Source organism: Prionailurus bengalensis, chromosome D1 (genome assembly GCF_016509475.1).
Source record: "Prionailurus bengalensis isolate Pbe53 chromosome D1, Fcat_Pben_1.1_paternal_pri, whole genome shotgun sequence".
Taxonomy (NCBI): Eukaryota; Metazoa; Chordata; class Mammalia; order Carnivora; family Felidae; genus Prionailurus; species Prionailurus bengalensis.
In genome coordinates, this window is record NC_057346.1 from 12,199,499 (window position 1) to 12,212,775 (window position 13,277).

The 13,277-nt window shown below is 53.7% G+C and overlaps 1 protein-coding gene across 4 annotated transcripts in view; it reads left to right on the plus strand.

Moving 5' to 3' along the window:
* The window catches only part of ZBTB16 (zinc finger and BTB domain containing 16), a 196,926-nt gene extending 191,021 nt beyond the window's left edge, over positions 1 to 5,905 (plus strand). For all 4 annotated transcript variants that reach the window (XM_043579387.1, XM_043579386.1, XM_043579384.1 and 1 more), the window contains one exon: positions 510 to 5,905. In XM_043579387.1, the coding sequence (XP_043435322.1) occupies positions 510 to 739 (230 nt within the window). In that variant the 3' untranslated portion in view covers positions 740 to 5,905. The remainder of the gene's footprint in view (positions 1 to 509) is intronic.
* The last annotated feature ends 7,372 nt before the right edge of the window (positions 5,906 to 13,277 follow it).

Consider the following 13,277-nt stretch of genomic DNA (forward strand, 5'->3'; position numbering starts at 1 on the left):
CCCCATATCCTTTCTTCAGAAGGTAAGATTCTGGGCCTTTGGGAGGGTTAAATAGAATGAGGCAGGGCTAAGGGTGTGCTTGGCAACAGGGCAGCCCCTTGCTATGTGTGGCTGCTGAAATGAGGAACCATGGAGTCCCTCTGAGCCACTGAGCATGTAGTTCCAGAGGCATTAACCACACTTCAGGTGCTCAGTAGCTCTCTGTGGCCAATGGCTACCATATTGGATGGTGTATCCACGCTTCAGGTGCTTAGTAGTTCCGTGTGGCCAGGGGCGACCATACTGGATGGTGCCTCCGTGCTTCAGGTGCTCAGTAGCTCTTTGTGGCCAGTGGCTACCATATTGGATGGTGCATCTGTCGTCGCAGAAAGTTCTAGTGGGAGGTGCTGAACTCGAGGGGCCCAAGTCTCCAGCAATCCTGGGGGTGGAGCGAGGGCCCAGAGCAGCCCTGGCGAGACCCTCACGGCCCTCTCCCTGTGTCCTGGCTCTCTCCTGCCCTCCCCCCATAGGTGAGAAGCCCTTTGAGTGTAAGCTGTGTCACCAGCGCTCCCGGGACTACTCGGCCATGATTAAGCACCTGCGCACGCACAACGGCGCCTCCCCCTACCAGTGCACCATCTGCACGGAATACTGCCCCAGCCTCTCCTCTATGCAGAAGCACATGAAGGGCCACAAGCCCGAGGAGATCCCGCCCGACTGGAGGATAGAGAAGACTTACCTCTACCTGTGCTACGTGTGAGGCAAGACGGCGGCAGTGGCAGGGGAGCGGGCAGCCAGGAGAGAAGAGTTAGGGCGGGATGAAGTCGAGGAAGGACTGTGGAAAAAAAAGAAAGAAAAAGACAAAAAAAAGGAAATAGAAAAAAAGAAAAAAAAAGAGAGAGAGAAGAAAAAGGAAACCTGATAGCTGTCTGGCCTCGGACTCTCTCTGGGGCTCCAAGTGACCTGGATGCCCCGCCACCACCCCTCCCCGGCGGCCTCTGTCCCTCCTCCCTGGCTGGAGGTTGGCTTCATTTTCTTGGGTTGGGGTGAGCATGGTTTGTTCAGCTCACTTGGTGGTATATTTTTCTCTTCCCTCCACCCAGACCCTCCTTTTGCATCCAGAAGTGGAGGCTAGGGAGGGGGTGAGGGGTGCTGTGGTCAGAGCCAAACAATCTTTGCCTGTCGCCCTCAGAGGGAGGGGGCCCACAGGTGGTGGGGCTGGGTTGGGTCACAGTCACTAGTCGATGGTCACATGGCAGCTCTGGGGGCAGAGTGGAGTGGGAGGGCCTCTCCTGCTGTCCCACCACTCAGTTCATTTGTTGCCCCCCACCCCCCAGCTCTGCCGCTTGGGGTGTCCCCTCAAGGTGTTCAGCAGCCTCATGGCTCTTGCCCGTCCCCCGGCTCCTTGCTCCCTGCCTCCAAGAGGCCCCTCCCAAGTGCAGGGGTGCCCAGCCCCTCATGCATCAGGCAGCGCCTTCCCTCCTGGCTTAGCTCCCTAGCTGGGAAGCTGCATTGGACTCCACAGCCCCCTCACCCCACCCTCCGCTTTCTGAGAACACAAAATAAATGGAGTACCCCACCCTAGTCAAGCCCTGTCATGAGCGAGGTTCCTGCTGAGCTGCTTTCGCTTCCAAAATGGGAAAACATAACTAACCCTATACCGTCCCACCGAGCAAACCAACACCAATCCCTACCACCCCTATTTCAGGCCCTAGGAGAAGGCGTCCGTGAAAGGGCTCATTGTCCGAGGGAAGGATGTGCCCAGATGTGTCCTACACCTGGAGAAGGGGACGCCCTGCCCGGGGATTAGGCTAGCTGGTTGGGGGTGGGGACCCCAGCCCTGGTCCAGAGAGCAGCACAGAGTTCCTGGCTCTCAGGGCAACACCCCCCCCCCCCCCCCCCCCCCGCAAGTTCCCAGGGAGGAGGAAGGAGAGGAGGAAGAGGAGTAGAAAGCGCTTTGGCCCTTATGTAAATGTTTTGCTTCTTTTCTGTGTCCCCTGTTCCCCTGTTAGCACATTGTACTTGAATTACCTCAGTTTTTTGTGACCTCATGAGCTTTTTTAACCCCTGTATCTCTTTTTTGGTTGGGGGTTGGAGGAATGGGGAGGACGTTCTTTTCTGTTTCTTGTATAAATTAATAGTTGGTTTAGTAGACTTCAGCTGGCCACGGCCCTTTGCCATCCCAGCTGGACAGAGCTGGACGAAAGGAGTGGAGTACTCAGGATCAGGACGTGAGAGCCGGGGTCAGCAGAAGGTGGGCGAAAGGGAGGGTGTGTCAGGGGCACTCTGGAGTCACCGTTGGCTCTGCCCAGGGCCTCCCGGAGTCCTCTGTACCCAGCAAGGGTTCAGCCTAAAACACTCTGGAGAAGATCCTACCTTTCTTAGAATTTGCTGGGTCCTTTGGGCCTGGGGGCCTGTATTATTCAGATCCCTGCAACCGTGTGGCCCCGCCTCTGTGTGCGTTATCATTGCCAAAATGGGTCTCTTTTGCAGGGCTGGCGTGGGGATGAGCCGGCCTCTGTTTTGTTGCGTTAGGGTGGGGGTGTTGTTTTTCTAAAAGCTACCTCTTATGTTCCTCCAGTTCTTTTGTTCCCTTGCCGCCTCCCTTTCTGCTGCTCTGTTTCCCTCCTTCCCCCCAACCTCCCCCCCCTGAATTTTGGAAAGCACGTTTGCAATATTTGGTTCGCTTTGGGATGGGCCCTCCGTTTCATCTCATGCTTTATTTGTAAGAGTTGTGTTTGTTTGTTTGTTTTCTTTTTTTTTTTTCTTTCCTTTCTCTCTCTGAGAAAGTTGTGGCTGCGTTTTTATCTTAGGGTTTTAAAAGTGGTTTTGGGGAAGTGGTTTTGGGGAGAAGGGTTGTGAGGGCTCTAGGGAAGTCGGAGGGATGGGTGCTGCTGTGACCACCCCCCTGTCCCTCGGCCCCGTCCCTCCTGCCCTCCCCTGCAATCCTGCCCACCAAATTTGAAGGCCTTAAAAATTGTGTGGGGGGGATCGGAACTTGGGGGGACCGTGTCACTAGACTGTCGGTCGGGGATGGTCAGGTAGGGAGGATGCTCTTTTGCAGTTGTAATAATGACTTAGTGCTTTGGAAAGGACAAAAAAAGTTGAACTATGTGACTAGAGCAGTTGTCGTGTTGATAATGTGAAAAGAGGCAAATCATCTGGGGGAGGGGCGGTCTGTAAGAAATGTTTATGCACTATGCTTCCTCCCCCAGCCTGGGAAGAAGGGGGGTCTGTAAACCCCCGAAAACAATATTTTAACAGCAAGATCTCTTGCAACTTCGGTGGGGAAGGAAAAAAAAAAAAAAGAAACTATTCCATAGACGTAGCTGACACCTCTCACTCGCCCCCACCCTTCCCATGCAGCCTGGGTCTCCTGCCCTGTTCATAAAAGCTGAGAGGGTTGAGCTAATATTTACAAATTGTAATATTTTTGTAATGTTTGTTAGTTCCTTCGTCAGTTCTACAGAACCTTGCCCTTTTTTCCTTTTGTAATGTGAATAGGAAAGAAAAAAGACAAAAAAAAAAAAAAGTCCACCACCGCCACCACCAAAATACCCCTCTGTGTGTGCGTGTGTGCGCGCGTGTGCTTTTTGTGTGTGGTGGTGTGTTCAGTCACGCAGTATTGTTGTAATCTGGTGTTGCAGCATCGGATGGTACTAAGTGAGCACCTGTCTGCCCCCCACCGTCCCTGAGGGACCCCAGCAGGGAAATGAGGACAGAGGGTCAGGATGGGTGGTTTCTGAAGGATACTGAATGGGAGACGCCCGTGTTGGCTTTGCTCTCCCCTCCTCCCCGACGAAGCCTCGACACCCGGATAGAGTCCAACATGCCTCTTTGCTAGGTTCCTACTCACAAAGATGAAGTAATTCTGACCTTGCCAAGGCCTTCTTTGCCAGGCCCAAGGGCCAAGGCGAAGGTCAAAAATTATCTGGAGTCTTCAGATGTGTCTGAATAAAGGGGGCTGGGGAGACTAGGAGGGCAGAGGGTGCTGTCTCCCCAGGTGAGAGCTGAGTGTTACTTCCCTCTCCATTCTGCCATCTGGCCCCTTGGCCACCTGCTGCCTTTAGCTGTGTTACCGCTGACGACCCTCCCTGCTACTGCCTTACCCAGCATTAGCGAAACTTCTCCAGCCGGGAAAGTCCGAGCTGCTTAATGGTCCCTTTCTAGTGTTCAGCTCCTACAGGCGTGTCCCTTAATGCTTTTGGTGACATTTACCCATCATGTGCTCTTTCCCTATTCACTCCTTCACTCATTCAAAGCATTAAAATCCTATGTGTATATAGGATAGACAAATATATAGATATATATATATATAGCAAGAGAGAGATATAAAATAGTAAATATCATTGCTGCTTTGGGCTGCTTTGGAGGAGGCCACGGATATGGGGAAGGTAGATCTGGGGTGCAGGGGTGGGTAGGGAGGCTGGGGGCCCCAGTGATTCAGTACAATCCAGGGATGCAATGCGGGCTTGTTTAGTCTTTGTGCCTGAACGTTTCTCCATGTGTAGAAAAAAAAACACAATATTTGCTGCAATTTTTCACAAGTGTATGGTACCCTTCTGGATGCTGTTGGTACGGCCGGCTGCAGGGGTGAGCAGTGGTGGGGCAGCCTTTGGACTGTCCAGTGAGGGTGGCGGGCAGGACGAGATTTGTGGAGACTCCCCTGCAAGTCCAGTAAGAGTGAAAGCTGGGGCACCACGTGTTAGAAAAGCAGAGAAAGATCAGACTCTGTTCATTTTTCCTGGGCCTCTGTCCTGTCTTTTTCCCTCTTCCATCTGGTTTCCTCCTTCCTGGAGCTTCATGGCAGCACTTCCTTGGACGTTTCAGTAGGAGGGAAGAAAGCCAGACTGACCCTGCTCCGTGGCGTTCATGGGTGGAGGAGAAGGCAGAGCCAGCCGGGAGAGGGTGCAAGAGAGACCAGGGAGGTTGGGTCAGGGGAAGAGGGTGGGGAGAGAGGGGTGCGGGCCTCGCAGGCCTGTCGGCTGCCGGCCCTGCCTTCCTGGGTCCTTGATGGCCCACTTTGCAGACAGGGTACCAGCCTCCTGGTGTGTGTCATAGAATTTGTTCACGTAGTGTTATGCATGATCTTTGTGAGGTTACAAAGCCGTGGTGGTGCACCATGACATCCAACCCATATATATAAAGATAAATATATATATATATGTATGTAAATTATAGCACTGGGGGCCCCCGCTGCCCTGCTGGACCAAGCAAAACTAAGCCTTTTGGTTTGGGTATTATGTTTCGTTTTGTTACTTGTTTGTTTTTGTGGCTTGTCTTCTGTGGTGACAGCACAAGTGCCAGTCCTATCGCTCTGTATTACAGAATTCGTGTTTTTAATTAATTGACGTTCTAGTTCATGTCTACCTCAGCACCTCCTCTTAGCCTAATTTTAGGAGGCTGCCCAATTTTGTTTCTTCAATTTTACCGGTTACTTTTTTTTTTTTTTGTACAAATCTCTCTCTCCCTGCCCTCCTTCCCCCTCCCCCTTCCCCCCTCCCCCCTTGCCCCTGCCCAGCCCCAGCCCTGCTTGCCAGTCCCTCTGTGGTCTAGTCCCCATGTCACCCAATGTCAGTGCGGTCCTGGTCGCAGCTTTCCGCATCTGCCTTCGTTCCGTGTAGATTGATGCGTTTCTTTGTAATTTCAGTGTTTCTGACAAGATTTAAAAAGGAAAAAAAAAAAAAAAAGAAAAAAAATGAATTTACTGCTGCAGGTTTTTTTTCTCTCTCCATGTGTCACTAAGTGAAGTTTGTGCCTTCTATAGCAAAGAGAATATTTTTTACATCCTACTAACAGTAGATTTTTTTGTAGTGAACATTTTTTGTATTTTTATTTATAAGTCTCATAAGAAAAATAGCAATGTTCAGTTGTATACCTTGAATCTGCAGTTAGAAGAGAATAAAGTTAATTCAGTTGTCTCTGGCTTGAAGTGTCCCCTTTTTTTAAAAAAAAAAAAAAAAGAAAAAAGCTGCTTTGTTTTTTCTGACGTTTCTGGGGTGGGTAACACTGGAGGAACTGAGATTTCTGGCTGGGGATGGGGGAAGAGAAAGTTCTGGTGTAGTTCTGCGGCCTTTTATGCCATATTTTCCAAGGCACATGCCCACTTTGCAATGTATTTTTCTAATACTTTTTCTTTTAAAGATAGCCTTAAATACACTATCGTTTGATCCTGGGAACAATGTCTGGAGTCAACACCATAGACGTTCACGCAGTAGCTCAGATCAGTTACTGCTGTGAGCTCTGGGAATTCAGTGGGGACAGGACGGAACCCCTGTCCTCGAGGAGCAGACATCCCAGTGAGCCACAGAGCCGAACCCTCTTGCTTGTGTTAACCGGCTCGGGATCACGCAGCTGCTGAGGAGCCAAGCTGGAACCCGCATCCGGATCTCCTGATGCCGAATCAAGGTTTGCTTTTTCCCAGGACTCCACAGGCAGGGCCCCCTCCTGTCTGGTCTTCTTTAGAGACTTTGTCAACTTCTCCCTGTCATTTCTCAAGAAGCTTCCACGCAGTTTAAGTTTCCTGGGTGTGTGGCAGCCATGCGGCATGGAGAAAGGAGATGGGAACAGGGGAGCAGGTGGGAGCTGGGGTGCGGACCCAACATCCCCACTGACAGAATAAGGCATGCGCGCAAAAACTCCCATGGGGACAACTGCCTCTTGGGTCCTCTCCCTATCCTGGGGCCCAGGTTTCTCCTCCGGGTTTTTCTTCCTTCCTCTGCCTGGGGACGGCAGCATTGCCCCGGTTGTCCAGAGTGGTTAGACCAGCCTCACCAAATCCTAGGTGTCTTGGTTCAGCACCTCTGCTGGAGGCGGTCCTACCTGTCTGGCTCCATCCAAAATAATCTGTTCCTACTGGGGGGACACAGAGTCCCCACATGGGGTATGAAACTAGGGCCAAGCATCAGGGGCCACCTGACCCCCTCCGCACACTGCACCCTGCCCGGAAGGCTTGGCTCTTTGCCCCACCTGCCTGCTCTGGGCCTGGACTGGGAGGGGCGCCTTTCAACTCTGCGAGGCCCAAGGGCTGCGTTACCCGGTTGCCAGCAGAGAACCACCTGGAAGCACACTTACCTGGGACGACCCGATGACCCCGGAGGAGGAAGGGACCCCGCAGGGCAAGCTGCGCCCCTTAACCACTTGGCTCTCTGCTTCTCTCCTTGTTTCTCTGCTCTGCCCTTCTGTCATTCTCTCCCATCGTCTCTCTATATTCCTCTAACCATGTCTTCTCGCATTATTTTTTTTTTTTGAGGTTTCTCCTGGCTTTTTGTCTCTCTGTCCCAAATTCTTTTTCCTCTCCCCACATTGCTCATCTTGGAAAACAGCCCTTGGCCAAAAATATATTTGGTTTGATTTTGAGCGTCTGTGGGCCACCCCCCCGACCCTGTTCCTCCGCGTGCGTCCCTTTCTTCTCTGGGTCCCCTCTCTGAGGTCCCCCAGGCCTCCCGCCCCTCCCCCACGTCCCTCCCCCTCGGGCCTCAGCTTTCTCTTGACAGATGGGAGGGCAGTGAGCACTCCCTCTTTAAAACAACATTTAATGCCGTTTTCTGTTCTTGGACATCAAAGCTGGGGCTTAGGCGCTGCGCTGGGGTCGCTGTGGTGTGGGCTCTGGGGGAGAGGAGGTAAGTGAATAGGGCTGGGCTGAATGGGCTTTGTGTGGCCGCTGGGGTCTGCCTGCTTTACATGCTCTTTGACCCAGATATGATCTCATGGAGAGAAAGGGGCCCTGGCCCGGCCAGCCTGAGAACGCTCTGGGGCCTGACTCAGTCCCCACCCTCCCGCCCCTGCCAGCCTGGCCCCGCTGCCCTCTGCCCTGGCCTGCAGCAGCGGGCCGCCTCCTCCAGGACGGCGCTGGCCACGGGGGCGCTCTGCTGGGGTCAGGAGAGGGGCCAGGCAGCCGAGGGAGGGGCTGCGTCCCTCCCGAATGTGTTTCCAAGTCCACGAGGTGGGAGCCCCCGACGCACAGGCAGCGTCCCTGCCCGGCTGAGGCCGCTCCTGTTCGGGTGGGCACTTGGGTCACATCATCGCCGCCTTTAACAGCTGTCTTTGCAGCTCTGAGGGGCTGTTCTCCCCCCCCCCATCAAAGGTGGGAGAGTGGAGGCCCAGAGCCGGGGAGGCTTGCTGAAGACTCTGGCACGTTGTGGCGGGTGAGAAGAGGCAGATGGCAGGCCAAGTGCGAAGCGTCTGTGTCCGGCTCTCCCCACCCGGCTGCCTGGGGAGCCCCTGGCTCCGCCCACCAGGAAGGGGAGAGGGCAGAGGAGGACAGACCCCAGGTGCTCTGCCTCCCTCTGCTCCTTCCTCCGTGCTGATGTGTGGCAGCCCGGAGGGATTTTCCAAAAATGCAGAGAGCATCCTGTCACTCCTGTGATTAAAGTCCCTGGTGGGGACTCTTAGGGTGGAATTCAGACTCCTTAACAAGGCTTAACAGACACTCAGTGAGCCCCTGTGCTCACCACCCCAGCCCTGTCTCCGGATGACCCCCACATTCTGCGGCTGCCCTCTACTCTCTGCTCCAGACGCCTGGACCACAGGTGGTTCCTGGAAGACACTAAGCTGCGTTCCCCTCTGGGCCTTTGCACATGCTGTTTCCTCTTTGGGAACTGTACTGCCACGTGTCCCCCTCCCTTCAGTCTGGCTGTCTCATTGTCTCATTGTCAACGTCTCCGCTCAAACCCTACCAATTCAGGAAGCCTTCCCTGGTCCCACTCTATGGGACCATTTGTCATAGCACAATTAAATCACCTGCTTGCTTTTTTTTTTTTTTTTTTTTTTTAGTGTTATTTTGAGAGCGAGCGAGCGAGCAGGGGAGGGACAGAAAGAGGGCCAGAGAGAGAATTCCAAGCAGGCTCCGTGTTGTCAGCAGAGTGCTGGGCTCGAACTCACGTACTGTGACGTCGTGACCTAAGCTGAAACCGAGAGTCGGAGGATTAATTGAGCCACCCAGGTACCCCTATAATCACCCACTTGATTTACTGTCACCGTGAACCCAATGTTAAGTTCCTTGCAGGTCGGAATTGTGTGTCGTGTGTGTATGTCTTCATATTCCTGGAGCCCGACACTGGCTGGCACGCGGTAGGCATCCGTTTGGAGAAACCGATGAAAGAAGGAAGGGAGGAGAGAGGCAATTAGCATCTGGGGCTGAGGTTGCAGCTGCCAGGGTCCGGTGAAACCGGACAAGTACGTGCACAGCCTGTGCCCACGCGGGCACCTCCACGTACGTGCCCGCCTGCCATGGGCCGCATAGACGCTTCAGCAGAGACGCTCCTGCTTCCTCTCACAGCTGCCCATGCCTGTTCGTGGAGACGCCTGAACTGTTTGCCGTGTGCCGTGTGCATGTCCCCGGCACAGGACAGCGGCACCTCACAGGCAGAGAGCTGCCTGGGCATCGCTGGGTGTGTGTGCACGGAGACACCTGTTCCCTGGCCAAGATGGGGGGGGGGGTGGGCATCCCCCGGGTCTTTCTTGCCATGGTGCTGGGTCCAGCCCCGCTATCTGCACTCCCAGCCCCTGCCCGCTGTGGGCTGGAGGGAGGGCGGGCTCCTCTCTGCGCTGTGTTCTCTGCTCTCCGGGGGTGCCTCCGTGAAAGTGAACTCACTCATTTAAACCTGACTCTGCCGCCCTGCCGCCCCCTGCAGTGCTAATTACCCTGTAGTTCTAAACTGATGGCTCTACACTAAGCTTAAGCTCTCCTTTATTTATTTACTGACTACATTAATAGCAAAGCCGCTGCTTTTGACCGCTCCCGGCTGTATGCACCCTGTTGCCCTGTGTCCCCTTGGGGAGGCGGGGTGCAGAGACGCAGCCTGGCATGGAGCCCCCAAATCTGCCACCCTCACGGCGTCCCCAGGGGCCAGACGACAGCAAGAACAGCTGTCTTTGTCCAGACACACTCCCAGGCCCAAGGGAGGGGGCTCCTTCTCTGGTTCTGACTCCTGTATAGGGACCAGAATACATGACAGCCCAGCTCTCCCTGCAGAGGGATCTTCCATTTATGGGCCTCTCAGGAGCTTCCCTCGGGCTTTCACAACTCCCACGAGGCGCTGAGCCCTGGCTGCATTGAGCAAATGGGTAAACTGAGGCTGTGACTACCGCTGTGGGTGGTGAAGGTGGGGCTTGAAGCCAAGATTTGTCATTCCAGCAGCCTTGCTCTTACCCCTCCATCATGCTGCCTGTCCAGATGCCCCCCCCCCCAGCTCCTAGCCCCCTCCTCGGGTCTGACATTTCCCTTTTACGTGATGTTCTCCTGGCTTCCCCTGCTTGCCACGCGGAAGGCCCATTGAATCAAAACTGCTGTCTCCCAGCCTTTTCTGCCTCATTCACCTGCTTGCCCAGAATTTGTTGGAAACATGGGCACTAGAGCCTTTCTTTCATTCTTAGCAGCCTCTCCCAGGGGCAGACCTAAGCCACCCCCCCCCCCCAGCTCCCTCCAGGACTCACACGAGGCAATTCTGGGGGGGAGGGGGGCACAGGCCAGTGGTGGGCTTCCATGGGGTAGCGTCTGCCTGTTCTCTTGTTCTGGGGATAGCCGTGCCCGGGGCCGAGCTGGCTAGCACAGCCCGTGGCTCTGCGTGCCCTCCAGTCCCATGAGGCAGATCCGAGCCCTGGCCTTGGGGCATGGCAGTGTTCTGAAGACCAGATGGGCCCCATCAGGGTGCAGCATATGGACCCGTGGAATTGAGCACCCAGGTTCGACTTTGTCTTGAAATAGCAAGGTGGCTGCTGTGCTGGACCCCACCCCCCCAAGGAAGAGGGCAATGGGGGTCTGGCAGAAAGAACATGGGGTTCGGTGTCAAGAGGCCCTGGGTCTGAGGCCAGCTCTGCCATTCACTGTTTGACCTTGACTGCAACTCATCACGGCTCTAAGGTCCATTTTGTCACCTGTAAAGTGGGGTACAGTAATGTGTGCCCCTGCTACCCTCAGGACAGTCGTCAGCTGGAAGAAGCCACGTGAATGAGCTTTCTAAAAACCATGGTGCTATAAAAATGAAAGTTATAACTGGAGGTGGGGGCCGACTCAGGGCTGGCATGGGGTGGAGCTGTTGGCCTAGATAGTCTTTTCCAGGGCAGGAGCCCCCATAGCCAGGACTCAGGAGCCAGGGCGCCTGGAGCGGAGGCAGCCTCTCCTGGCATTGCTGGGACTCTGTCGCCCCCTAGTGGGTACTGGCTGCAGGCACTTGTGACGCTTCAGAGGGTTTGGAAAGGGGCTGGGAAGGGGTGTCCTAAGGGGCTTTGGGTCTTCGGGCCCCCTGCTATACCAAGTTGGGCTGGATAAAGGGAGAATGTGGCCCAGACTCATATCAGAGAAAGAACGTTTTAACTACTTGGGAGGAAGTTCAAGTGGACTTTCCAGAAGTTCTCCTGAGTCCATTTTTCAATCCTGACCCTTTTTCTCCTAAGGGTCCCCCCACTGACCCCCCCTCCTGACCTTTCCCCCCACTGACCAGTTGGTCACGCCCATTCCTACTCCTCCCATCCCCAAGAGGCTGGATTGGAAGCTGCCGTCAGCTCGTCCAAACCCCCGGCATCCATGGAACCTCATCTTACAGTGGGGGAAGGTCAGTCTCCATCGGAAACCAGCTCCTCCAAGGCTTTGCTACTGGGAGAAGCAGGCGGGCCAGGGAAGGATTGCACCAGAGCTGAGTGCCCAGATCTGGGTCACCGAGGGCCTGAGAGGTGACAGCAGGAAGCTGTCTCTTGGCACCTCTGGCGATCAAACGGATGCAACTAAATGTTTTGTAAGACCTTTCCCAGCAGTAGATTTCTGACTCTATGACTTTACAACTGTAAAAACCCTCGGAGCAAAGGACACATCTGGCTCCACATCACAGCTTAGCACTTCTTTGAAAAGCAGCATTTTCACTAGGCGTTTCTCCCTCCACCTAGCTGTGGTTTTGGCTTAAGTGAGCTTCTAGTGACACTAGGTGGTGACCACAGGGAAATGCATGCATGAAGGTTAGTCTGATCAAGGTAAGGATTTTCCCTAATAAATCCCTATTTGGGAAGGGAGGGAGTCACAGAACGGCGGGAGTGGGTAGAAAGTGTGTGTGTTTGGGGGGGGGGGGGGGGTTGGACTTCACTGGTTGGCCTGATTAATATTCACCTTATTCTCAGAAATCTCTTGCCAATTAGCATTCCTCCTTAACACTCTATCCCAAGCAGCAGCACTTGACCTTTCCCTTAATTCCCCACAGCACAACCAGCACAGCCGAGACCAGGCTGGAATATTTAAATTAGATTTCTTGGAAGTCTCAAAGACGACAAAAGAAAATAAGCACCAAGAGTAACATAACCTTAGCCCAGGTTTCTGCCTGCCTGCCTTCAGGACACTGGGACCATCTTTAATTCCTGCCACGGAGAAGCCCAGCAAAGACAGACCCAGAGAGGGGAAGAGTCCTATCGAAGGTCAACTCCTCCCCTTGGGCTCTGGGTCTCATCCTGTCAGTCTGTCAAGTCTGCACCCTCTTTCCCCTTCTCTCGGCTGCACCCATTTCTCCCTCTCAACCAGATTATTCCCATCAGTTTACAAGCATCTCCCAGTTTAACAAGCCCTTCCCCTTTGGTCGCCATCCAAACCCCGTCCTTCAAACAGCAACATTCTAGACAGAGCTGTATACAGACACCCTCTTCTTCATTTTTCTTACAGTTTTTGATCTGAGTTTTTCTCTGTTACTCCATGGACATTGTCTTCTTAAGCTCATCAGTGGCTCTGTCTTACGAAATACGATGACTCCTTGTCTGTCTTTATCCGACTTGCTCTCTCAGCTTTCTACGTAACTGGCTTCTTTTGGAAACACTCTCCTGGGTTTTCCTCTGCCCCACCAGCTGCTGTTTCTCAGTCTCATTGGCTAGCTCCTTCCTCTTGCCCTGCTGGAACTCAGGATATCCTATTCGGCTATCTCTGAAGGCTTCCTCGAGCCCCTTACCTGGTCTATCTACTTCCATCGCTTTTGGAATGTGCTAATGACTCCCCAGTGTTTATCTCCAGTCTTGAGTTTTCCACTGAGTTCTCTACATCTTGTGGCTCTGTTTTCCCTGGAGGCCTTGTCATCTTACTCATCTATCCAGTAGGAGAGAAGAGAGAGTTTGAAGAGGGCTTGCTGGCTTTTTAAAAGCCTTTTCCCAGAAACGTGTACGTACGTATATGGATCTTTCCTGCTCTCACCCCACTGGATTGCACTCAATCATGTGGCCACACCCAGCTCAAGGGAGACTGGAAAACGTGGCCCAGTTCTGTCCAGAGGACAGACAGATTGATTTTCAGGGAAGAGGAAGCACTTTCTGCCATAATCTAGCCGTCA